Source organism: Kogia breviceps, chromosome 9, assembly GCF_026419965.1.
Source record: "Kogia breviceps isolate mKogBre1 chromosome 9, mKogBre1 haplotype 1, whole genome shotgun sequence".
In the NCBI taxonomy this organism is placed as follows: Eukaryota; Metazoa; Chordata; class Mammalia; order Artiodactyla; family Physeteridae; genus Kogia; species Kogia breviceps.
The window spans coordinates 27536083-27560633 of record NC_081318.1 but is presented as its reverse complement, the minus strand read 5'-3'; the positions used below and the strand labels follow the sequence as shown (position 1 = coordinate 27560633).

Here is a 24551-nt window from a genome sequence, read left to right as displayed (position 1 = left end):
ATGGTCAACTCTAAGAATAAAGCAGAACCTCGATTATGTTAGGTTCACTTATTAGCTCGTTCATTCATTCATTCATTCAACACCCATTTATAGTCCACATGCCTTAAGAGGGTACTTCTCTTGGCTCTGAAAGTAGACTAATTCTCTCCTCTTATTGGGTTACATTCTCCGAGAAAGTAGACAATGAACAGAGAAACAATCGATTTTTTAAAATACCACTTGAGTCTATTTGGTGAATAAGGTCCCTAGGGTATGTGTCAGACTTTTGAGGTTGCTGAGATACCATGGCTTTCTTTCTGAAGGAGAGTAACCAAATCCTGAGGCCCTTCCACTTTGGGAAAAGATTGGAAGACTGGATGGTAAAAGGTGTCATGTCTATCTCTCCTCATTTATTATCCCAAACACTAAATAATCCGGCCTCTTTTTGTTTAACTTTCTGGTGTTAAAAAATTTTCAGCTGAGTTCAGGAATCCCACAGGCTATAAGCGCTTTGGTGCAGATGAAGAAAAGATGTTGCTTCCTCGGGGAAGTACCCTGCCAGTGTGCACAGCTCGAGTAGGGGAGATTTGGCTGGATTTCATCAACCAGGAACACTTGTGTAGCACACATCCTGCACAACTGTTCATGGCGGCTCTGATTTGGTTGAAACAAGTGGATTAGGGAGAACTGAACTAGCCATCAATAAATGACATAAGTCAGTCCAGAAGCCTCTCTGTTTTTGACTCTTTTCTTCAAAAGCAGGAGTCCATTTTAACTCTGCTTACGGTTTGACAGTTCCCACAATTAAGCCTCACTTAATAAAGCTAGTCCTTACCACACCCATCCTTATATTAGCAGTTCCAGCCTCCCTAAGTGCATTAAGGGTGCCCTTCTGTCAAGGTGTGAGAAAGGATCTTTCCATGGCCGGGAATGCATGTAGCACAAGTCCATAAAGGTGGATTTCCTAGACCGCCCAGAGAGCCATGTGGTCTATCAAACCCACCTAAACTGGTCAGTAAAGAAGTCCTCCAAGTGCCTAAGGCTGTTTTTGTCAGGTTAACGCTCTCCTTTTTTATTTTAAAGTTCTGGACTTCTGAAAGCTGTTCACTTCATCGTGAGACTAGACAGTATTTTCTCAAGAAGAACAGTGCTTAGAAGTTCTCAGTTCCTTCTGTTTGAAGTTTCCTTCGTGTCTTGTCCACTTGCTCTATCAAATTTCCTGAGGGCAGGGCTAAGTCACTACATTTGTGACGTCCTGTTCTCTCCAACTTTAATTCAACAGATGTTCATTGGGAAGCTTCCCCATGCCAGGCACCTTTTAGAGTTGCAGGCCATCAATGCAGAGATAAGTGAGGTTGAGCCCTTCACCTCAAAGAACGTAGATTTTGGTAGAAGGAGTTGAACACAAATACAGAAATAACTGCAATTCAAGGCAGCCAACTCAAACCATGGGTTTGAAGAAAGGACTAAATCAGCAAAAAATCCACGCACAACAGACAGAGAATAAAGAAAAAGTAAAGAATGTGAAAGGCTCACCATTCTTTATTCCTACCTCTGTCTGTCTTCTCAGAGTTTTGAACTTCTACTGTGCTGTGTAGAACAATGTCTTGAGAAAAACCATGGGCCAAATTAGTATAAGTCAGAAGTGTGGAAAAAGTAATTCTTGTAAGCCCAACTATAGTCATTACTCAAAAGAAAGTCAAAAATTAGAAAATGTAGATACCCAAAGAGCAGGTAATTAAGGTTTCAAAAGTTAGAATGGGTGTTATATATACAATATGGATTAAAATATTAACTGCATTTTGTTTGTTAAATGAGGAAAAGTGAATGCATTTCAATTTTTCATTTTGCGTCTTTCAGGTAAATTCTATATGCGGTTCTGTGGCATTTGCTGATAATAAGAATTTGCCTCTTTCAAAATTATATTCAGTCATGGATGCTAATTATGACTCTGATGAAGATCATCTTACAAGTTATGATGTTCAGCTCAGTATTCAAGAATCCACTGAAGCCAGCAAGACTGTATTTTATCCTGAAAGGTAACATTCAAATTGACTATCCTCACCAAAACTTTTTCATGGCCTTCATTTTGTTGTAAAATGAAATGAATGACATTTCCTGAGCCCTCCTCCAGGAAAATGCTTCCCTTTCTTTTCTGGCAAGGAATTCAATACCGTACAAGAGCTACTGTGCACAGGTTTACCTATTTGATCTTCTACAAATCCCTGTCTCCTGTGGAATATGGAGGTTACCTAGATGGGAAATTCCCAGTTGAATTTGTTTGTATACGATGGCCTATTTCCTAAATTCCTATGGAATCAAACAGGACCATAAATAATGTGAACAAATTTGCAAGCACTGTTTATACGACTAACGTATAGCTAAGTATACAGAATCTGTTCTGCTACTGACTCAGGCAGCCTTCATAAGAAATGGATTCCATGTTGCACCTTTAAAATACAAAGAATAATGCTAACTCACCTAGCCTGTAAGTTTAATGAATGGGAAAAGAGTTGAGCGATTTTATTATATGTGACAAAATAATATATAAACCAGAGCCTATTTAATTATCTACTCTTCAAGTGACAGCAGTTAACAAATTTCACATAAAATTGGTGTTTTGTGTGGGCAAGAGTTATAGAGTCTAAAACTGCCAAAGTAAATTTTTGTCTTGAATAGCATACATTATACTTCTGACAAAAACAAACTTCAGTTTACCTTTACATTCTATTATGGTATTTAGAATCCCGTATTCTGAAATTTTGAAGTGCTTTTGAAAAGGTTCAGTGCTATAAAATTATTGCTTTTGAGCTTTTAAAAAATGGACATATTACATTTAAATTTCTGGTCTCGTTCATTTTTCCCTCATCTGCAACAGATTTTAAAACTTCAGAGTACCCAGGAGGGCATTCACAGTCCTAGAATACCAGTGGGTGCTTCTGCTTTAATAGAGTTAAATCAATTTCTTATGAAATACCTCGTTGCCTCTGAATAAACACACACACCAGAGAACTTCCTTGAGGGTTGACAATGACCCGCTGGGCCAATGATTAGGAGTTTGGTAAATGATCAGCCTATTTTTCACTTGTGGATCAGTTGCTTAAAGACTCGAACATGCAGGGTAGAGCATACACTACCAAGTAAGCAATCGTTAATTAGCAATTATTAAGTTCAAAGCAACAAACCTTTATTGAGCATAGTGTTTTTAAAGTTGGGAGATGCCTTAGAGATGTTCCTATTTAATCCCCTCATTTTACCAATGTAGGAACCACCATCCAGAGAGGCTACTGGCCTCCCCAGGATCACAAAATCACAAAACCTGAACGCAGCTCTTCTGACTCTGACTCCAGTTGTTTACCCCTTTTTCATTGCCTACAACTAATTTCAGAGACGATGTTATAATCTTCTGTTTTTCCATCTTCACTAATGTTCTTAGGTCCAATGTATCATAAATACACTCTGTATCTGACTTTTAGACATTTATGTTTTTAAAGTAGATAAAATCAGTTGTGTGCATTTCTTATAGATCTTGATTATTAAAAGTATGTGCAAAAACTAAATGAATGTTTTGGTTCCTTGAAGTATACCATGAATGCAAATATGGCTTGTTTTTCTTTCTCTGTAGATTTGTACCACTAAGTGATCAAAAGAGAAAGCTGGTGGAGGCCATAAAGCAAGGTAAGTGGGTGTACCGCCTACAGTAGGATGGATTGGAGATCCTACTTGGCCAAGAGATTTGTTATCAGCCCATGTGTTTATTTTAGGTCACATTCTTGAGCTCCAGGAGTATGTGAAATATAAATATGCATTGGATGAAGCTGATGAAAAAGGGTGGTTTCCGTTGCATGAAGCTGTTGTTCAACCCATTCGACAAATACTTGAGATTGTCCTGGATGGTAAGAGAACAGAAAATCCCCTTGACCAAACTGAAGCCATAAGGTAGATGTTATGGAGTAATCCCCATGAACATAACAAGCAAAAAGAAAAATTAGAATAAAAGATGATTTGCAGTTTGGAAAAGGCAGTACTCACGCTTTAAACTGAGTACAAAGATCAGTACATTTTGTGGCGTTCAGAGCTCACCCTTTGCGTCCTCCTAAAAATATGGCACAGGTTGGTGGGAAGATGTTTGTGATTATCACTTAAAAGTTTGTCTGCAGCATGAATTAATGTATTTAAATATAAAGCTTTTTGCTTTTAGAAGTCAGTTTTCAATTTTCATCCTGAATTGTCTCTTGAGTTAGTGGTTTCCAAAAGAGTATTATTTAGTACAACAAATAGTACTTACAATATCTATCCTTATATTACATTAATTTTTTCATAATGCAAGCATTAATAATTATTGCAGTAAGCCTACCTAGGGTTAAATATTAATAATAATTCTGATGTTCTAACATAGCTTTTTTCACATCTCAGCATCTTATAAAACAATTTGAAAGTGCTCTACTTTTCAACCTTCAATGTTGCTCCCTGATTCTGCTGTAGGAGATAATGCTAGCTACTGGATAATTAGCTATCCAGCTATCCAGCCAGCTAAAGAAATGTTAAAAACAGATAATTAGACAGGTAGACAGATAGTCAGACAGACAGAAATAGATGATGTTAAGCATGGTGTTTCTTTTCTGACATATTGTGACTGGATACATTCATTCAAATACTTCTCATTCCCACGTTCACAGACTTCATTTGATAAAAAGCAATTTCAGATGCAGTTTAAATAATAATACAAAGGATTGGGGATTTGTTTTACAATTTATTAAGAAATGAGAATTCACAACCCATTATCATTTTTTTAAAAGGCACCTTGTGACGTAGATGTTGGTTGGCTAGCTGTCAACTTGATTAGCAAGCCCACGCTCATCTACTTCTACTCACTATCATTTGCTAGACTTTAATCATATCTCTTTTTAGTCTTCCCTTTTTCATCACTTGACTTTGTTCAATCTACTGTAGATAGTATTGCATCATTCTGATCTATATGATATCCTTTAAGTAAAGATTTTTAACTTTACACAATGCTTTCATGTCTCAGCATCCTATAAGACACTCTGGGAGCTCAAGACCTCTGATGGAGAAACACCCTTGACTTTGGGAGTCAAAGCTGGTCTGGTGGAAAATGTAAGAACTCTACTAGAGAAAGGAGTGTGGCCAAACACCAAAAATGACAAAGGAGAGACACCCCTTCTTCTAGGTAAATGACCTTTCTTTCTAGAACTTTTATAATTTGAGATAAATAATATTGAATAAGTATTTATTGGAAACCACTGTGTATTGATTGGCTAAAGTTGTGTGACCTCATCTCCTTCCATTCGCTGAGGTCTTCCCCTAAGCCCCATCTCACCTGTCCTATGATTTAGTTTTTCTATCCCACAAAGACGTCAAATGTGAAAGCTCTTTCAGCAACAATTAATCAGGAGGGACCCGAATGAGGAGTTTTATGAGGCTAGGAGTGCCAGTTCTAAAGGAATATTCTCTAACTGGGGTCCAGCTATAAGGAAGGTTGCATGTGTGATCTGTAGCCTGAATAAAGAAGCAGAAAGGGAATTCCAAAGAGAGACATCAGGTCCACAGCAGGACAAGGAAGAAGAACTGAAAGGCAGGAGATCCAGCAGATTCTGAGCACACAGGTGCAGCAGTGGGCACCACTAGGGGGTCGCCGCTGTGACGCAACACAGGAATGGTTGTAAGCCTGAAGGTGTCGATTATCTATCAGCTTCTTCTCAGGCTTGTGTATCCTGCTGCTTGTTGACAGATAAGAATTAGCAGGTCTGTTTGTAGAAGCAGAGAGAGATGAGGTTAACTACAAATGACCAAAGATAACCTTTCCTTCTCTTAGGGACATAGGTGTGGAGTAAGAGTTTCGGCTTTGGCACCTGAGATCCTTGGATTTATTTTCCCCCCCATTTTATTGAGATAGAATTGACATATAACATGGTATTAGTTTAAGGTATACAACATGATTTGATATATGTCTATATGACTAAATGATTACTACAAAAAGCTTAGTTAACATACATCACTTAACGTAGTTACACATTGTTTTTTCTTGTGTTGAGAACTTTTCCTTTTTTAATTAATTTATTTTATTTTTGGCTGCGTTGAGTCTTCGTTGCTGCACGCGGGCTTTCTCTAGTTGCAGTGAGTGGGGGTTACTCTTCGTTGTGGTGCGCGGGCTTCTCATTGCGGTGGTTTTTCTTGCTGTGGAGCACGGGCTCTAGTCTCTCGGGCTTCAGTAGTTGTGCCTCGTGGGATCTAGAGCGCAGGCTCAGTAGTTGTGGTGCACGGGCTTAGTTGCTCCGTGACATGTGGGATCTTCCAGGACCGGGGTCGAACCCGTGTTCCCCACGTTGGCAGGTGAATTCTTAATCACTGTGCCACCAGGGAAACCCCAAGAACTTTTAAGATCTACTCTCTTAGCAACTTTCAAATATACAATACAGTACTGTTATGTGAATGTTAATTCTAGCTGTGAGATTGTAGTCATGGACCGCAGTTTCCTCCAGTATAAAATGGAAATACAACACCACCATGCAGAATTGTTATAAAAAATTAGAGAAAAATATAAATATGTAAAACTCTTGCCACATGGTTGATGCTCAGGAGAAGAGAGACGTTATGAAATAGTGTAGGCGTGACAGGAGGAGAGGGAGAAGCCTTGAGATTGTGCACCAGCAGTCACAGAGAAAGCAAATAAAGCATCACGAGCTGTGGGCACAGCGAGAAAACAATACCACAGCTCCTGTCCACACTAAAACTCACTAAAGTGTTTAAAACAACCTGAATATCAGTAACAACCTGAATATCAGTAACAATCCAAATATCAGCAACAGAAAACTTAGACAAGTTGAACATCAGTAAAGTATTTACATTTGACAACATTAATTCAACATCAGTGCAAGCAACGTTTACTGAAAAGTCACAGTAAGCCAGCATGTACTGGACAGCATGGATAGAAAGATGAATGTTATGATCGTCTTCCTCAAAGAGTCTAGTAGGAGAGTCTAGATATGATTGTAATAGAATATTAGTGTTGGGCTTCCCTGGTGGCGCAGTGGTTGAGAGTCCGCCTGCCGATGCAGGGGACACCGGTTCGTGCCCTGGTCCGGGAAGATCCCACATGCCGCCGAGCGGCTGGGCCCGTGAGCCATGGCCACTGAGCCTGTGCGTCTGGAGCCTGTGCTCCGCAACGGGAGAGGCCACAGCAGTGAGAGGCCAGCGTACTGCAAAACAAAAACAAAACCAAAAAAAGAATATTAGTGTTAATACATGCTATAACAAAGGTGTATATTCAAAGTAAATTGGGGAAATAAGAAAGCAGTGAATCTGTGAAGCTTCCAAAGAGAAAGTTGCTCTTGAGTTGTGACTCGGGGGGATGTAAAGGGGATCGTCAGCAGACAAAGGAGGGAAAATCTCCTAGGCAAGCCTTCGCCCCTGGACAAAATTGTTAAATGAACAGTGTCACCACAGCGTGGGAGCATTCTGATCTGATTCCTTACTTACTCTTGCCCTGTGACAGAGCTTTCAGCCTTCCCAAATTCAGATTAAATTGGACAAACTAATTATTACAGTTAGGGTAGAGGTAAAGCTTCCATAACAAAACAAACAAACACAGACACACAAACAAACAGCAATGACTTCAAAAGAAAGAAGTTCATTCCTCTCTCACACAACATTTCAGAAGGGGCTGGCAGGGTAGATATGCCTCCTTTACACAAGACTTTCAGATGTTACCTTTTCCAGCCACAGGGGGGAGGAAAGAGGCAGCCTTGGGAAAGCATGCTGACCTCTAAGAAGATGACCTAGACATTGCACACAGCCCTTCTTTTCATACCATGTTGTTCAGATTTTGTCACATAGCCACACTTAGGTGCCAGGGAAGCCGGGATATTTAGTCTCTACCTGGATAGACTGTGAACAGCTAAAACTTGGGGGCTTCTCTTGCTCGAGGAAAAGGGGAAACACAAGTACTGAGGAAGAGATGATTTTTCTCTGCATACATGTTACCAGGCTTTATGTCACAGTAACATGGTGCTTTTCATAAATGAACGGAAATCTTTTCCTGAGCAGGGACAAATACTAAATGGAATATCACCTCTGGTTGTTTCACCGCTATTAGTGTGATCTATTATTTTTGTAAAGTCATATACCATGGAGTATTTGCATGTTATTTGTTGGTGTTTCTATAGATAGTCTTTGATTTCTGCAAAAAAGATACACTTTTCCAGAGTTTGTATACTATCTCACTTTGCAAATATACAATTATTCTCTACTTGCTATTCTCAATCCACTCATGTTCTTAAGGGACAACTAAGTGATGATTATCACGCATTTGTTTTCTTTTTGCTTCATTTAAATTTTTCTTTACTGCTTAATGCTCACAACAGAGCATTAAGTATTTATATGCATTTCAAAGTCTCAATTGTTGATCTCTCTACTCTAGCAATAACTAAAGTATGGGAAAGGAACTTGATCGTTGAGTTATCAGAGTCAAAATAGAATTAACATTTGGAAATAATCTTTTTAAAAACCAAATGGTAACATCAAAGATAAAACCAAAGTCTCATGAAGGAACTATTATGGAGGTATTCAGTTAAGTCCCTATCATCCACATTTCTGGAGAAGACGGACTCTCCTTGGGTTACCTTCTTCAGCACATTCGTTGTGGAACCTATGTCAAGTCTTTTTAGGTTCATAGGAAAATGGATCATCCGTGGCACTTTCTTAGTTTTTTCTTGAATTTTGGGGCTACTTTGAAATTGGCTATTCACAGTCCATTAACATATGAAGGAGAGATAAGAGAAAAAAGTGCTGTTTTATAAAAAAAATTTTGATGCACAATGCCATGTTGCTCAGCGGCCATGGCTCACGGGCCCAGCCGCTCCGCGGCATGTGGGATCTTCCCGGACCGGGGCACGAACCCGTGTCCCCTGCATCGGCAGGAGGATTCTCAACCACTGCGCCACCAGGGAAGCCCGTGCAATGCCATTTTTATTTGCCTTAACCTGCCACCATTATCTTTGTCTTTATTTATGGAATACTCCTTAGATGGAAAAAAGAATCACTTTCGGTCCCTCCAGGGACCTTCTTTCCCATCAGCCACCTGGCCCTTACTTATGGTACTTAGATGTATTACAGTCATGTTATACAGTTACTTGCTGAGTGTAGATATCTGATTTGTGATGATCTGACAGTTATTAACTGTTTTTTGCCCCTGGACTCCCTCTCTACCCAATCCCTCTGAACCTGGTGTAGCCTTTCTCCAGTAGGAGAGCCACAAGATTAGCCTGGCCAGTGGGTCCCAGGGTACAGAGGAAGCCGAGGGAACTGTCTGGCACAACACCTCAGTCCCACCGCCCTCCATTTTCCGAGAACATTACGCCATTTACAATTCAGTTAATTTTACCTCAGAGATTTTCTTTCTCACAGATCAATACATATCCTCTTTACTCCATCTCCTCTTTCAATCTTCCAATCCTTGTCAAGACACTGCAAAAAAAAATCTCTTCTCTATTGGTATGTCCTATGAGTCAGAAGGTAACTCACTGCCGATATTAAGTAAATTATATGAGCAAAACACATGTATCCAGAAAGAAAATGACAGAATTTTTTTTAAAAAAGAAAAGTGCCAGCAAACCGTCAAGTGTTCAATACTGCCTATAACCAATGCAAAATTCTCTAATTCTCTAACTCTTCAACCGAGGCTTGCTTTCCTCTAAGCATATAAAGATACATATATGTAAAATATATTGTTTACTTCATAAATTATTTAATTTGTATTTTACTTAGCTCCATCGCACAAGTTCTGTACCTTGTTAGTTTTCATTATTTTAGCCAATTATTTGTTAAGAATGTTTTCATGGGTTAGCTTGGGAGGGGTTCCCCATGATTTTGATTATTATTTCTATGAGAAATAAAATGTATTCTTAGCTCCAAAAATTAAACTGCAAGCAAAGTTTTAATTATTTTAAGTTGAATATGGCTTATATAGGCTGTTATTTTCTTGAAAAAAAGACTAATATCTCTAATCAACATGTTCCCTGAGTCAGACAAAAGGAAAACAGATCATGAGGGAAGAGGTTCTTTATTTTAATACATTTTTTCTAAATAGAAAAAAATGGAATAGGAGCAAGAAGATAAATGAGGACACATTATCTCTTAGTTTGTTTAACTTACTGATGTTTGCAAGAGCACCAGCTGGGATGAGGTAATTCACTGTAATGAGAGCTGCCAGGGTCAGGTGGGTGATTCAGAGAAAGGCATTTGTCAGCAGACTCTGCTTCATACAGAGAGCAGGAGAAAAACTGAAATCTCACTGCCTGATGGCTCACCTGCCTCCAAATGAAATAGGCAGAGTTTGTCTTCATCCTCCTTTTATGCCTTTTGGAGCCCTTTCCCTTGCCTTGGCCTCAGAGCCTTTCTGGATTCTGCCTCCCAGCTGTCCAGGATGTTCTATGTGGTCCTACTACATGTCCTCCTGCCTTTCCCAGCAAAGGCCCAGACTCTGAGTCTCTCTACAAACAGAAGACAGGGTAGGCTTCTTCCCCAGGCTATATATTCCACGAGGGAGAACTACGCCTGTCTTTTTCCTGTTGTTCGCACTGCTTAACTCGGTGCCTTTCATATAGCCAGTGCGTATTAACTGCGTGAAAGGATGAACGAACGAATGAATGGGTGTTAGAGAGTAGCACTCGTCCTGCTCTGTTTCTTACTAAGATTTTACTTTACTGATAAGAGGAAAATGCATTACCTCTTTGAGAAGTATTTATATCTAAACTGGGACAATCCATTAACAATCCGAAGGGGGAAAAAGCTTTTAACAGTGTAATTTCAGCTATTAGAAAAAAAACAGAGAGGGGGAGAGACAACCGATTTAGTGAACCTTGGAAAACATAGTACATTAGCTGTCACGTACTTCACCTATAAAAAAGGGCAACTGACCTATCTGGATTCTAAACATTCCTCTTGCCAACATCTCCTAAGAGTAGGGGAAAGAGAAGTTTATTTAATATTTACTGCTGGCTTTGGTGGGGAAAAAACTCATTCTAGGGGGAGAAAAACTTGATAAACATTATTTACACATGTGGTTCCATGATCCTAGGAAGTGATGAAATTATAGTAGTAATAATGGTTATCATTTATCGAGCTCCTAGTATATACTAAGCATTTTACATACGTTAATTAATTTATTTAACTTATACAAAAGTTGATGTTATTTTCATTTTGTTGATGAAGCAACGGAAGTTTAGAAAGAGTACACGCAGCTTCCTTAGTGATAGGCATCCTGTTTTCCATGAAACTCTTACCCTTCCTCAGGTCAGGGTCTTAAAGAAAAGGCAGTATCATCTAGCAGGCTTACACTCCACAATAGGAATTTGGTATGAGAAATAGAAGGGGTATGAAAAATACAAGAAAAGAAATCACTAATATCTCTTTCGATATTAAATCTGGTAATTAGTTTAATGTCATGTAAGGTATTCATGTTATATGCCTACCATCGACTGTTCTTTCTAAAATCATCTTCAAGCTGTAAGAAAGGGCTCCTATGACATGGTGTCTGCCCTGCTGAAACACCACACCAGCCTTGACCAGCCCTGTGTCAAGCAATGGTCAGCAATGCATGAAGCAGCCAAACAAGGCCGCAAAGATATAATAGCTCTACTACTAAACCACAGAGGCAATGTCCACCTAAGAGACGGATTTGGAGTCACCCCGTTAGGTGTTGCGGCCGAGTATGGTCACTGTGATGTGTTGGAACACCTGATCCACAAAGGTACGTAGAAAGGAATTGCATGTTGCTGACTTTTCTCCTGCCTCTTGGATCTCCTTTTCTCCACTTCTCACTGGCTCCTCTTCCTCTCCTGAATGTACCTGGGCATCAAGCTTTTGTCCCATCCCCCGATAGCCCCCTCAATAGACCCTTATTGCACAACTCACTTGAACCCTATGCACGGGGACCTACAAATCTGAGTGCCTGGCCCTGATTGCTCCCAGTTTTGACATAGATGGCTCACCAAGGTCTCACAGTCATCTTCTCCTAAATTGAATTCCTCTTCTTTCACACTTTTAATAATTTCTCTCAGCCAGGACTGGGAGCTTAGATTTATCTCTAATTCTCCTATCACCTTCTGTTCCAAATATGGTCAGTTGCCGTGTGCTACAGCAACCCTCTCTCTCACCTGTTCTCACCTTGGCAGACCCTCTCGTCTGCATCCTCCCATCTTCCCTGGACCATTGTAATTGGTTCCTAACCATTTTCCTGGTTTCCAGTCTCTCCATCTGAGAATCCATACTGTATACTACAACTCAGCTCCTCTCCCTAAAGGTCAGCTACAGTAGAATAAACTATTCAGAAAATCCTCAGGGGCTCCCCACTGCACCATCCTGAATTGTTTTTCCAGGTTTATCTCTCGCTACCCCTATTATGTATCCTGTACTCCAGTTAAATAGCCTAGCAATATTCCCAAACACACCTTGCATTCATTCTTTCTGGGTTTGGGTCAGGTCCTTGCCCTCATCTGGAATACCCTCCAACACAATTCAAAGTTAATGTCTTGAGACACCTCCTCCCTGAAGACTTTCCTAATTCTTCCCAACAGAGTGTGATGTTGTCCTCCTTTGAAACCTCCAAGTGCTTTATACAATAACTGAACCAGGAATTAAGATACCGACTTCTTAAACTGGTTTCTGCCACCTACCCGTTGTCTGACTCTCGCCTAGTTACTTAAGCACCTGGGTCTCAGTTTCCTCATCTGTAAATAAAGGCTAGGACAAGATTATCCTCTGTGGGGAAAAGACTAACATTTTTGAGGTGCCCCCAAAATGCAACTTCATTTAATTATCAAATCAGCCCCATGAAATAAGCTGTATTACTCTAGTTTACAGAGGAGGAGTTGGAAGTTCATAGAAGTAAATAGCTTGCCCCAAACTCTCACAGTCAGCAACAAAACCACAATGCAAACAGACCACTTTCCCCTACATCATGCCTTCTGGTCCTGATGTCACTTGAATATTATACAGTTTGTGTTCTTTGATGATATTTTGTCTCATTTCCCCTCAGAGCCACTTAAGATAGTCAGATGTACTTATCTTAGCGTCTTCTGCTGGGTCACACATGGTGTTTGCACACAGAAGACAGTTAGTTGATAAATATTTATTGAAATCGAGTGTTAACTGCTGTCTTTAAAAGTCTAACTGTACCTTTTGGGGTGAGCCTTTGCTTATCATGGAAATTGACTTGATTTCTCAGATGTTCTTATGACAGAAAGATTTTCTAATAGAATGAAACACGCCGCATGATTGTTTATTGCAAAGACTGAGAACACAGGTGTTCTTAATTCTATGCTTTTAAGTCCTAAGCAGAAAGGAAAGCAACAGGTTATTTTTAAGGAGATTAACTTGACAGCCTGTCAAGCTATCACTATGCCGCATGTTTTATACTGCCAGGAGGGGATGTGCTTGCTTTGGCGGATGATGGGGCATCAGTGTTGCTTGAGGCAGCAGGAGGGGGCAATCCTGACTGCATCTCCCTCCTGCTGGAATATGGAGGAAGTGGAAACATACCTAACAGAGCAGGGCATCTTCCTATACACCGAGCTGCCTACGAGGGACATTATCTGTGAGTAATAAATCATAGCATGATTTCAACTGGAAAAACACAAGCTTCTATATATGGTATAATCCCAAATCTATCTATACACCTCCCAAAATCCAAAAAGAAAAAGGCAAAACGTTCACAAGTTTTGTATATCTATATATTTGTTTGATTTTCCCCATTATTTGTGTATTCTTTTACTTTAAAAAATTTCCACATTGAATTTATACTATTTTTTAAATGAAAAGATATTTTCTTTTAGAAGAAGGTAAGTTATACGTGAGAATTCTGCACAAGCTGCCCAAATGTGCCTTTTTGTTTTTTGGGTTTTTTTTAATACGTTTAACAGATGGCTCCAGGTTTCTAAAAATTTTGCCCTTGGCCAAGGGTTAAAATTGGTGTTACTCTAATCTTTATCAACACCAACAGATATTATAATATAATGTCAAATTTATTCTTGAATAGAAAAGTTTCATTATAAATTTAGGTTTCTTTATTCCCCCCCCCCAAAAAAAAAAAGGCCAGGTATACTTTTAAATCACAAAAATGTGCCACAACCAACATATCAATAGAAATCTATAATCATTATATTAAACTACCAACCATGAAAGGATGGTTTTAGGCAATTAAGTATATTTCATAAGTTCAAAAACTTTGAAATCATTAGGTGTTATCACAATTTCAGTGGTGATATTGGCTAAGTTAAGTAGCCAATGACAAGTAATTGACACTAAGTGACACATTGTTAAAGTTCATAAATTCACACATGGTAGCTCTGAATTAGGCACAAGAGATCAAGTTATCCTTGCCTGTGGCTTTCATACTTCTCTAGTTCATCAGTCAAGTGTGAAATTCACAGCTATTTGTTACAGGTTCTTTGAAACATAACCTGTGGTTAGTTGTCTCCATTGAACTGATGTAAAGTTGATGGAACAAAAAAGACTCTTCTTGTTGCCAATAATTCAATTTCAAGTAAGCAGACAGGATGTACATGGCCAATATTAAAGCATACATTGCTCAGGAAGCAGTGAAAGGGGAGTAACAAATGAGAATTCAAGAGGCCTAAATTGTAGTCATTGCCCTACATCTATGTGACCTTGGACAAGTCATTTCACTTCTCAAGACTTCATATGGCTCTGCTGGTAATAAAGGGGTTGAACTCAGTGACACTCAAGGTCACTTCCATCTCTAACTTCCTTTGACTCCATGTTCTAATGGTCAAGAGCGTGAAGCATTCTTCTATGGCATCAAATGGACTTACTTTCCTATTATATTTTTTTCGTTACATAGCATTGGTTGATTATAGATATTATGCTGTTCAGAGAAGAGCTGAAAGATGGGGAGGGTTCCTGAATAATTAAAATTCTAGGACCAAATAGATAAGAGCCAGTATTTTCCCCAGGAATATTTAGCCTGGGAAGCTAAATCAAAACTAAACTAAATTACACTCAACTGAAAAGTAGTAAGTCAATGGACAAAGATTAAATGTTTTTGTGTAAGGTTATCTAGAGAAAATAAAGGAAACTAAGTAAGTTGCATTCACTTGTCTAGTGAGGAAGCTGGTTTATTTAATTTCTTGATTTTCTTCATGCCATGTGGATATTTGATTTTTTTCAGTGCACTGAAATATCTTATTCCAGTAACATCCAAACATGCAATCCAGAAAAGTGGGCTAACGCCAGTTCACTCAGCAGCGGATGGACAAAATGCACAGTGCCTAGAACTGCTTATTGAAAATGGCTTTGATGTCAATACGCTGCTTGCTGACCACATTTCCAAGAGCTATGATGACGAACGGAAGACTGCGCTCTATTTTGCCGTTTGCAATAATGATATCCACTGCACAGAAGTCCTCCTGGCTGCAGGTGCAAACCCAAACCTAGATCCCCTGAACTGCCTTCTTGTGGCAGTGAGGGCCAAAAGTCATGAAATTGTCAGGCTGCTTCTCGCCCATGGAGCTAATGTCAATTGTTATTTCATGCATGTGAATGACACTCATTTCCCCAGTGCCATTCAGTATGCCCTAAATGACGAGGTAATGCTCAGGCTGCTGCTGAATAATGGCTATCAAGTGGAGATGTGCTTTGACTGCATGCACGGGGACATCTTTGGAAATTCGTTTGTATGGTCAGAGATAGAGGAAGAGGTACTGCCGGGATGGACGTCTTGTGTCGTAAAAGATAACCCGGTGAGTTACATCCTTCTCTTCTTCATATTGGGTCATCATCCTAACGTTTGCTCATTAGGGATGTTAGAAGAAAAGAAAAATCAACTCCAACTTTTATATTTTTCTTGTTCGTGAGTTTTTGTTTGCAATGATATGGGGAAATAAGCATAAAACTAGACCCAAAAAAAGTGTGTATTTTTCTTGAATTCGAAACCGAATGTTGAAGAATGTGGGAAAATATATCAACAACTTATGCTTATTTGGTGGAATGTTGGGGCTAGAAGCACGGAGAGAAGCACGATTCTTCCACATCGTGCTGAATACAATCACATCAGAGCCACGCGTGCTTCAGGGCTCATAGTTTCACAGAAACAAGCAAACTGTTTATTTTTCTTTTTTTGTTCATTACAAGGAGGGAACTTTTATTTCCTGTAAAAAGACAGATAATAATTTTTCAGAACAAAATTAAGTTTTATGTATATAGTATATTAAAAGTACTACTAAATTAAATTTTATCACTTCTCTCAGTTCTGTGAGTTTATTACAGTTCCTTGGATGAAACACTTGGTAGGCAGCGTTATTCGTGTATTAATGGATTACATGGATTATATCCCTCTGTGTGCTAAACTGAAATCTGCACTAGAAGTACAGAGAGAATGGCCAGAAATCCGTCAAATATTAGGTAAAAGCAAAAGTTTTTCCTACAAATTTTTTTATGGAGAATGTATCTAGGGGAAATTTCTTAGTGTCATTTTTGATACTTTTTCATAGCTACTTTGTTTTCAGAATTATCTGTTTTTTCAAATCATCCTTAATACTTCCTCTAAGATACTAATTTTTTGCTTTTCTTGATAATTTCCAACTCTTTAATTGTATAATGAGTAATACTATTACTATATTATATTCTGACTAGAACTCACTTTTTAAAAGTTAACTTCTATAATATCATAAAGTATATAGACTGTAATCTCCATGTGGGCAGGGATCTGTTTTGTTTATTTTTGTATTCTCAAGGCTTAGCATAATGCCTAGTAAGCAGTAAATACTCAATAAATATTGAGTAAATGAAAGAATGGAATGAATTAGAATTATCCTTTTTGAATTGCTCTCTTCTGGGTCTTTATTGACAAATTCCTACCATCAAAAGTCTGTATTACAAGCAGGCCATTTTGTATTCTCTAGGTTAAAGTTTACTTATAATCATAAAAGTGAATCATATTACAAAAGTTTCAATAAAAGTACATCTAAAATTACTCCAAATTCAAATAGAAACTAGAAAAAAATTATAAGCTGGAAAGGTTTTCTCTTTCAAAATATGAGTTTGGAAAAATGGACTTTTAAAAACTACATGGACATCACTTTATAGAGCCCGAAGAAGCATCATAGAACTTGGCATTACATTTAAATATTCTGGCACTCTTAATACACCTAAATCAAGTTTAAATGTGAAAAACCATGACAGCCTAGTCTTTAGGATCAGGCAAATTTTATGCAAATTAGTAGATTATATTTTATAGTCAAGAAGATGAAACTGAAACATTGAGCTGATTCACATACCATATTTGTTAGGTATAAAGTTCTATAAAAAGAAATGGGCAATATAGTGGTTCTCATCTAAGTACTTTGTTTCCATCAGCATCTCATACATTAAAGTATATAATCTGAATTTGGACCATTTTGACTATGGTAGCAAGAGACATAAATTGGAGGAAGGATGGAGACTTTGATGGGTTAGAAAGAGTGATAGTTCAACTGAATGTAGATTTGGAGGTAAGCTTGGATTTTCCTCACATGGCGCTTCCACTGGAATGAGTTGGACGGTACAAGAGACTTTGTGGCAACTGAAACAGGAACCTTAGAGAATCTGATGAATCATATAGTATCCTGAGCCTAGAAATCGACCTCTGGGGTCAGACAGACCTAGAATGGGATGGAACTCTGGCCTTGCCTAGGTGTAGGATGGCTGGGTCATATAGTGCATATGTCATTCAGGGCTGATATTTTCATAGAAACAAGCAACAATTTATTGCATCATTTTTGTTTCATTGAGGGGAGGGGAATTTTTTATTTCCTGTAAAAAGACCAAGATAGTCATACTAGTTGTGTGACTCTGAGCAAGTTACTTATCCTTTTTATGACAAAGTTTTCCCACTGCAAAATGGGGCTAGCATAGTATACACCTCGTAAGGTTGTTGTGGGGATTTAAAGAGATGATGCACGTAAGGTGTTCAGCCTAAAGCCTACAGCATTAAAAACACTTATAAATTTAGCTACTTAAAAAACTAAATTATTAGTATTTTATGTTATTTTTATTATGGTAAGGTTATATGAAGTATCTGAAATGTATATGTAAAGTATGTCACGAATCCCCACAACTTGTGGAGTTAAGTGTTATCATTGCTAATTCTTATAAATAAAAAACTAAGGCTAAAGGAGAATTACAAAATATTCTGGGCCCTATAAATTCTTGAAACTAGTTCCCCTCTGAACCAAGGCCCACACTGGGAGTGGAGTCAAAAATCAAGCAGGACAGAGATGTGAGAGTCCACATAAACATGGGAGCAACAAAGAGAACCAGGAAACCTCAGGGAGCAGCCACCATCTTCTGGATCAATGCAAGAAGACAGCAGAATACGGAGCTCTGTAAAGTCAGAAGAGCTATCTTGACCCAAGCATCCTTCTAGAAAGTCAGGAAAACTAAATTCACATGAAAATGAACAACAGGAAAGTATCCCAGTCAAATTCCATATAAATTTATTATAAGAAAAAATATAAAGAGGAACAGAATAACATCCCCACAGGTAACAAAAGCACACCAGAAAAACATGCCCTCAGAACAGATTAAAATTGAAACCCTCTGTTTCAAAACAAGCTAAAAAGCATAAGGAAAATGACACAAGACAGGAGAGAACAACACAAGTCAGTATTAGAAAAATTCAGAAATGAGGTAACAGTACTGAGGAAGGAATTAGAAAGAAAAACAAAAACTTAATTTCAAATATAAAGACTGAACTGGAATGAAAGCAGGAACTAATAATGCAATAGATAATGACTTAGGAGAAATAGAAGATGAAATTAAAGAAAATTTTAAAAATAAAGTGGTAATAAAGGGATATATAAAAGGATTTGAAAGACAGGGACAGTTTTGAAGACAGCTAAAGAAAAAGAAAACCAACAAAGGAACAGAACAAATACAAAAACGTGTATTGGGAAAAACTTTCTGTAATAAAAAAAGATTTGAAGCTGAAAATTACAAATTACTATACCCTTTGGTCATGTAGGTAAAAAGAACAAGTGACTTATAAGGGAAAAATTCAGATTATCTTAAACAATATTACTCTTCTGATCACCTTCTCAAGAATCTACTAAAAAATAAGCTTCAGACAAACCAAAATAACTGAAGAGATAATAACATAGGACCAGTAACAAGCATTAAACAGAAAACCAAGACTAAGTGCCAGTTAAAAGAGAGAAGTTCGGGCTTCCCTGGTGGCGCAGTGGTTGAGAGTCCGCCTGCCGATGCAGGGGACATGGGTTCATGTTCTGGTCCAGGAAGATGCAGCGAAGCGCCTGGGCCCATGAGCCATGGCCGCTGAGCCTGCACGTCCGGAGCCTGTGCTCCGCAATGGGAGAGGCCACAACAGTGAGAGGCCCGCATACCGCAAAAACAAAACAAAACAAAAAAAACACGGGCTCTTTCTCCAGTACCACTGTGCTTCCTGTCATAGAACAGATTCTGCTTCTAATTGGTAATTCATTGTCCATGTGTTTATACTGCAAAAGAATGACCAATTCTTATGACTTTAGAAAAGCAATCCAAGTAAGAATAAGACCAGGAAGTTTTTTTTATTGTTTCAGTCACACATCACTGCAACTAGAGCTCGTCAGTTGATTGCTATGAGTATGGTTAACCACTGGATGTCAGGATTCCTCCAGGTATAGGTAGGGCAGAGGCTTTGTTAGGAAAAAAAATAAAATGGTAATCTTTTTTAAAAGATGGGTTTATTCTGCCTATTTTGGTAACGATAACTTTGCCTCAATGGGTTTTCAAAAACACTGTTTTAATTCTTTCAAGATAATTTGAATGGTTATAATCTCAAATAGAGCAGAAATGTGATCTCTTTGATTATTGAATTGAGTGATCGTTCACATTATTGAATGATTACAATGTACCAAGCACTTTTCTAATACTTTACATGAATTAATTTGTTTGATCTTTAAACAACCCTGTAAGGTAGGGTTATCCACATTTCCCAGGTGAGAATACTGAGACCACAGAGGTTAAATAACTTGTCCAAGATCACACAAATACGAAGTGGCAGAGCCAGGATTTTAATCCAAGCCGACTGAGTCCAGAGCCCACAACTAAGTCCGTGTGTAATGCTGCCTTTTCACTAGCTCATGTTGCTGGGATACTATATCAGTACTGTAATTATACTATAGATAAAAGTACTAGAGATAAAGTAAGAGTTGAAAATAAAGGTTAACATCAGCTATTTGAATAACATTAGTAGATTTTTTGGAAAATATAAAATGTTTAGGTATCAGACACTGAAACAAACCTAAGATTGAATAATGGATATATGGAATCATTTGTATCAGATGTTTCACAGATAACTATTCATCAGAAAGATTGGTAGGAGAGAGCGGAAGTAAAGAAATATATCTTTCAAATACTCAATTCTAAAAATTAAATAGAAGGAGATGTGAGCATTTGCTTTCTTTAATCAAGTCCATTCATTCATTTAACATATTGTAGTTGAACACCCTGTAAGAGCCAGACTCTCTTTCTGACACAGAGGCAGACTAAACGTCTGCCTTCATGGAGCTTGCATTATAGAGGAATGGTCTGGAAGGCTTAACTGCAATTTGAATTTTACTTAAAGTCACCAGTTGCTAACGTGTGCATGCCTGTTTTTTAGAATGACACTATTAATATTACTCTAAAACAGTCTGTATCTTACAGGTTAATCCATTAATATTGTTTTTATTATTCGCTTGTTTTTCCCATTCACTTTAGAGAATCCCTGCTCCTTAAAGCATTTATGTAGGTTAAGAATTCGAAGACTTATGGGACTCCAGCGACTCTGCCAGCCAGCCTCAATGGAGAAGCTCTCTCTGCCACCAACTATTCAAAGATACATATTATTTAAAGAGTATGATCTCTATGGACAAGAGCTAAAGTTGCCATAATTTAAAATAATCTTTTTAAATGTGATTTTAAAAATGTGTTTAAATGAGATTCCTTCAGAGAATTCCCTGGAACCATTTTACATAGTGTATTTAAATCCATCGACAATTTTATAACTGGATCCTGGGTTCTTTGGGGAGCACCATATTTTACACCTCTAAGGACCTTTTTTTTGCATTGTGATTTTTTAAAGTTAGTCAATATTTTGTATTTGAATTTCTACTGATTGTCTTCACTTGCAATAAGTCTTCAAACTCTCCTTCTCAAGTGACTCCTGCAATATCCATGGGCAAGTCACTCCTATGTTTATAAAACAAAGAACCACTTTCTCAAACCCACATCTCCAGCCAGTTGCTGCCCCCTTGTCTCCTTTGTTTATCGCCACGTGGCGTAAGAGGTCTTTCCTGTCTGCAGATTCGCTCACTGTGATCTGGCCTCTGCTCCTTCCACTACCCTTCTCAAGGTCCTTAACAACTTGCTAGTTGCTACTTTCAATGAGCATTCTTCAGTCCTTTCACCTGATTCCTGCAGCAACTGACTGATTGCCTGCTCCCTCCAGGAAACAGTTCTCCGGATACCTTGCTCTCTTGGCTCTCTTCTCACCTCTCTGGCCGCTCTGTCTCTGGCTTCTTTCTGCATTGCTCATCTCCTGCCAACTCTTTAGTAATACGTCTTAAGTCCCCTTTTTTAATGTTAAGTTCTCTGGGAAATTTCATCCACGTCCATGGTTTCGTTTACTATCTACTTGCTGTCGAATGTAAAATTTATATCCAAAGTTCAGCTTTCTCTCACGTGCTTGAGACCTGTGTAGACAATTGGCCTAAAGGACCTTTGAATACAAAGATACCTCAAATTCAGCATGTCCTAAAATGAACTCACTGTCTTCCTCCACAAAAAGGCTCCTTCTCTTACCATCTCTAGCTCAAGAGTTAACCCAATTATCAATTCAGTTTCCCAAGTCAAAAGCGTGGACATCAACCTTGACCATCCCATTTTCTTTACCCAATGTAACAAATCACCAAGTCCTGGTAAGTTTATTTCATGAAGTCATCTTCTACTCAGTCTCACTAATTCAGCCCAAATACCAGCTATTATCTCCTTTCTTCCTGGGACACTGTAGTGCTACCCAACTGGTCCTTCTCCCTGCTATCTTGCCTCATCTAACACACATTCTACACTTAATAACATCCCAGAGTAATCTTTTACAAATGTAAGCAAGTTTCACTCCCCTGCTTAAAATCATTCCCATTGCTCTTAGGTAAAGTCCCAAATTCTTCCATATGGCCCTTCATGATCTAACTGCCTGCCTTCCTCCTTAGCCTTATCTCTTGATATCTCTCTTACCCATCCTCTTTAACCATGTTAAACACCTTTTAGAAGTTTATTCTTTGAACAGTGATTCCCAGATTTTTCGATTTTATATGTTAGTAGTTTTTAGTAATTTTTAAAATAGGGTCATCTGTTTATCACTGTCATTTCATAAAAGAGGGGCCATTTAATGCCAGAAAATGGGGCTGCCTTGAACTCAGTTATTAAAATTGAATGACTTTAGGGGAATTCCCTGGCAATCCCGTGGTTAAGACTCCGAGCTTCCACTGCAGAGATCACGGGTTCGTTCCCTGGTTAGGGAACTAAGAATCCTGTACGCCGCCGCACAGCACAGCCAATAAATACATACATACATATACATAAAATGTTTTAAAAATTTAAAAAAATAGTTGAAGGACTTTAGTTTTTTTTTGTTTGTTTGCGATACGCGGGCCTCTCACTGTTGTGGCCTCTCCTGTTGCAGAGCACAGGCTCTGGACGCGCAGGCTCAGCGGCCATGGCTCACGGGCCCAGCCGCTCCGCAGCATGTGGGATCTTCCCAGACCGGGGCACGAACTCGTGTTCCTTGCATTGGCAGGCAGACTCTCAACCACTGCGCCACCAGGGAAGCCCAGGACTTTGGCTTTGAAAAGACTTAAAGTTTGGTCTTCATTTCCCCATTGATGAGTGAAAATTTCATTCTGGCCCAGCAAGTCTCTAAGCTCTTTTATTTGGGAACCACTGTAATAGAAGAAACCATACTCTGTTGCACCTCAGGGTTTTTGCATGTTCTTCTTCTGTCTGGAATCCTCTTTCCATATTCTTCTTCCCCCCTCCATCCTTTATCCTACAGGTCTCAGTTTAAATGTTCTTTCCTCTAGGATGGGAGGCCCCAGAACTGCACTTCTCATGCTGTATTACTGGAACCTATGTTCCCCATCTCTCTGCCCCACTAGACTGTAAGCTCTATGAAGGCAGGGTTTGTCTGATTTGTTTTGCAGTGTTTTCTTAGGGCCAAACACATTCCCTAAGAGCATAGAGAAAGTACAAAAATTACTTGTTGAATATACTGAAGGAGCGAATGTCATATGAGACCCAGACAAAAGTAATCAGTGACCTCATGGTAAAATGATAGTTTAGAGTCTCTGAATTGGTTATGTAGCTTTATAATGTAATTACTTAGGCTCATTCTTCTTCGATTTTTCTTATTTTTATCTTAAGGGTTATTGTATTCTTTCAATAGTAATACCTTACTGGTTTATGAACTTTTCAAATTGTATTTAGCTCTAGTTATAGGTGTGAAAAACACCTGTATAATTAGAGCTATAGTTTTAACAGCTTTTATTCCCTAAAGAATATATTTTCCTATAGATTAAGCTCTAATGTATTTAAGTAGAACTATAATGTTTTGTGTATGGGATTTCGTGATTCCTCTGTTGCTCTCCTACTTGTGGCTAAAATACATTGTTACCTATAAATATTGCTCTAAATATATTTTAAAAATAAGGATGTAGGTGTGCCATATGACACTTCAGATATTAAATAAACTAAAACTTTGATATTTAATGTATTATTGCATAAATACATTCAGGATACTTCAGATATTAAATAAACTCTAGTACACAAAAGTTTGACATTGTCTTTAACGTGTTTTAGGTAAATATATTCAAGAAACACTTGAAGGTAAGGATATGAATTCACTGCACAGGCTATGGGTTGAAAGTGGCTCTTTTGGTGTTTGTGAAGCAGGAGAAAAATATATCCTATGAAACTGAGGCAATCACTATATCCAAAATGGATTTGATCTTTTTCTTATCACATTTTGACATTTTCTAGCACTGTTTTTGTTTTGGGGTGGGCTGGATGATAAGAGAATTAGTTTACAGTTAATTAGGACTCTGTTTCTCCTAGAATATGTCACTTTATCTGGGAGAGGGCAACAGCTGCTTCTCCCCAGTGAGCCTCAGGAGAAGCCAAACATTCTACAGTAGTGCCTGTTTAACCACTATCATGTTTAATCAACATGATAGAGTTCTGATGACATCTTCCCAGGCTGCCAAGATGATCATGGCTGTTTAGGTAACTGTGGATTTTGTTTGTATCATACAGAGACTCTGGTTGGAAAGAAGCAGATATGGCTTCTCATTTGTGTGTGTTTTATTTAGTTTTTCAGTAGGTGATCTTTAAATAGTATTTCCATTTCTGACTTACAATAATTTCATAAGCACATTGAAAACAAGTGCCTCCTGAAGAATATGGTTTAATCATTTTAGATAATCACAGGATATGTTTCCATGCATAAGATGGCAACGCAG

At 38.4% G+C, this 24551-nt stretch overlaps 1 protein-coding gene across 3 annotated transcripts in view; it reads left to right on the top strand.

Moving 5' to 3' along the window:
- ASB15 (ankyrin repeat and SOCS box containing 15) overlaps positions 1 to 23867 on the top strand; it is a 29094-nt gene extending 5227 nt beyond the window's left edge. Inside the window, exons 2-10 of one of the 3 annotated variants that reach the window (XM_059074300.2) lie at positions 1840 to 2018; positions 3605 to 3657; positions 3744 to 3875; positions 5012 to 5170; positions 11504 to 11749; positions 13423 to 13594; positions 15188 to 15758; positions 16266 to 16419; positions 20758 to 21008. In XM_059074300.2, coding sequence (XP_058930283.1) covers positions 1912 to 2018; positions 3605 to 3657; positions 3744 to 3875; positions 5012 to 5170; positions 11504 to 11749; positions 13423 to 13594; positions 15188 to 15758; positions 16266 to 16419; positions 20758 to 20930 — 1767 coding nt within the window. In that variant the 5' untranslated portion in view covers positions 1840 to 1911 and the 3' untranslated portion in view covers positions 20931 to 21008. Of the gene's footprint in view, positions 1 to 1839; positions 2019 to 3604; positions 3658 to 3743; positions 3876 to 5011; positions 5171 to 10270; positions 10509 to 11503; positions 11750 to 13422; positions 13595 to 15187; positions 15759 to 16265; positions 16420 to 20757 lie in introns of those variants that run through there. The other 2 variants (XM_059074302.2, XM_067041660.1) reach the window with 2 other exon arrangements.
- The last annotated feature ends 684 nt before the right edge of the window (positions 23868 to 24551 follow it).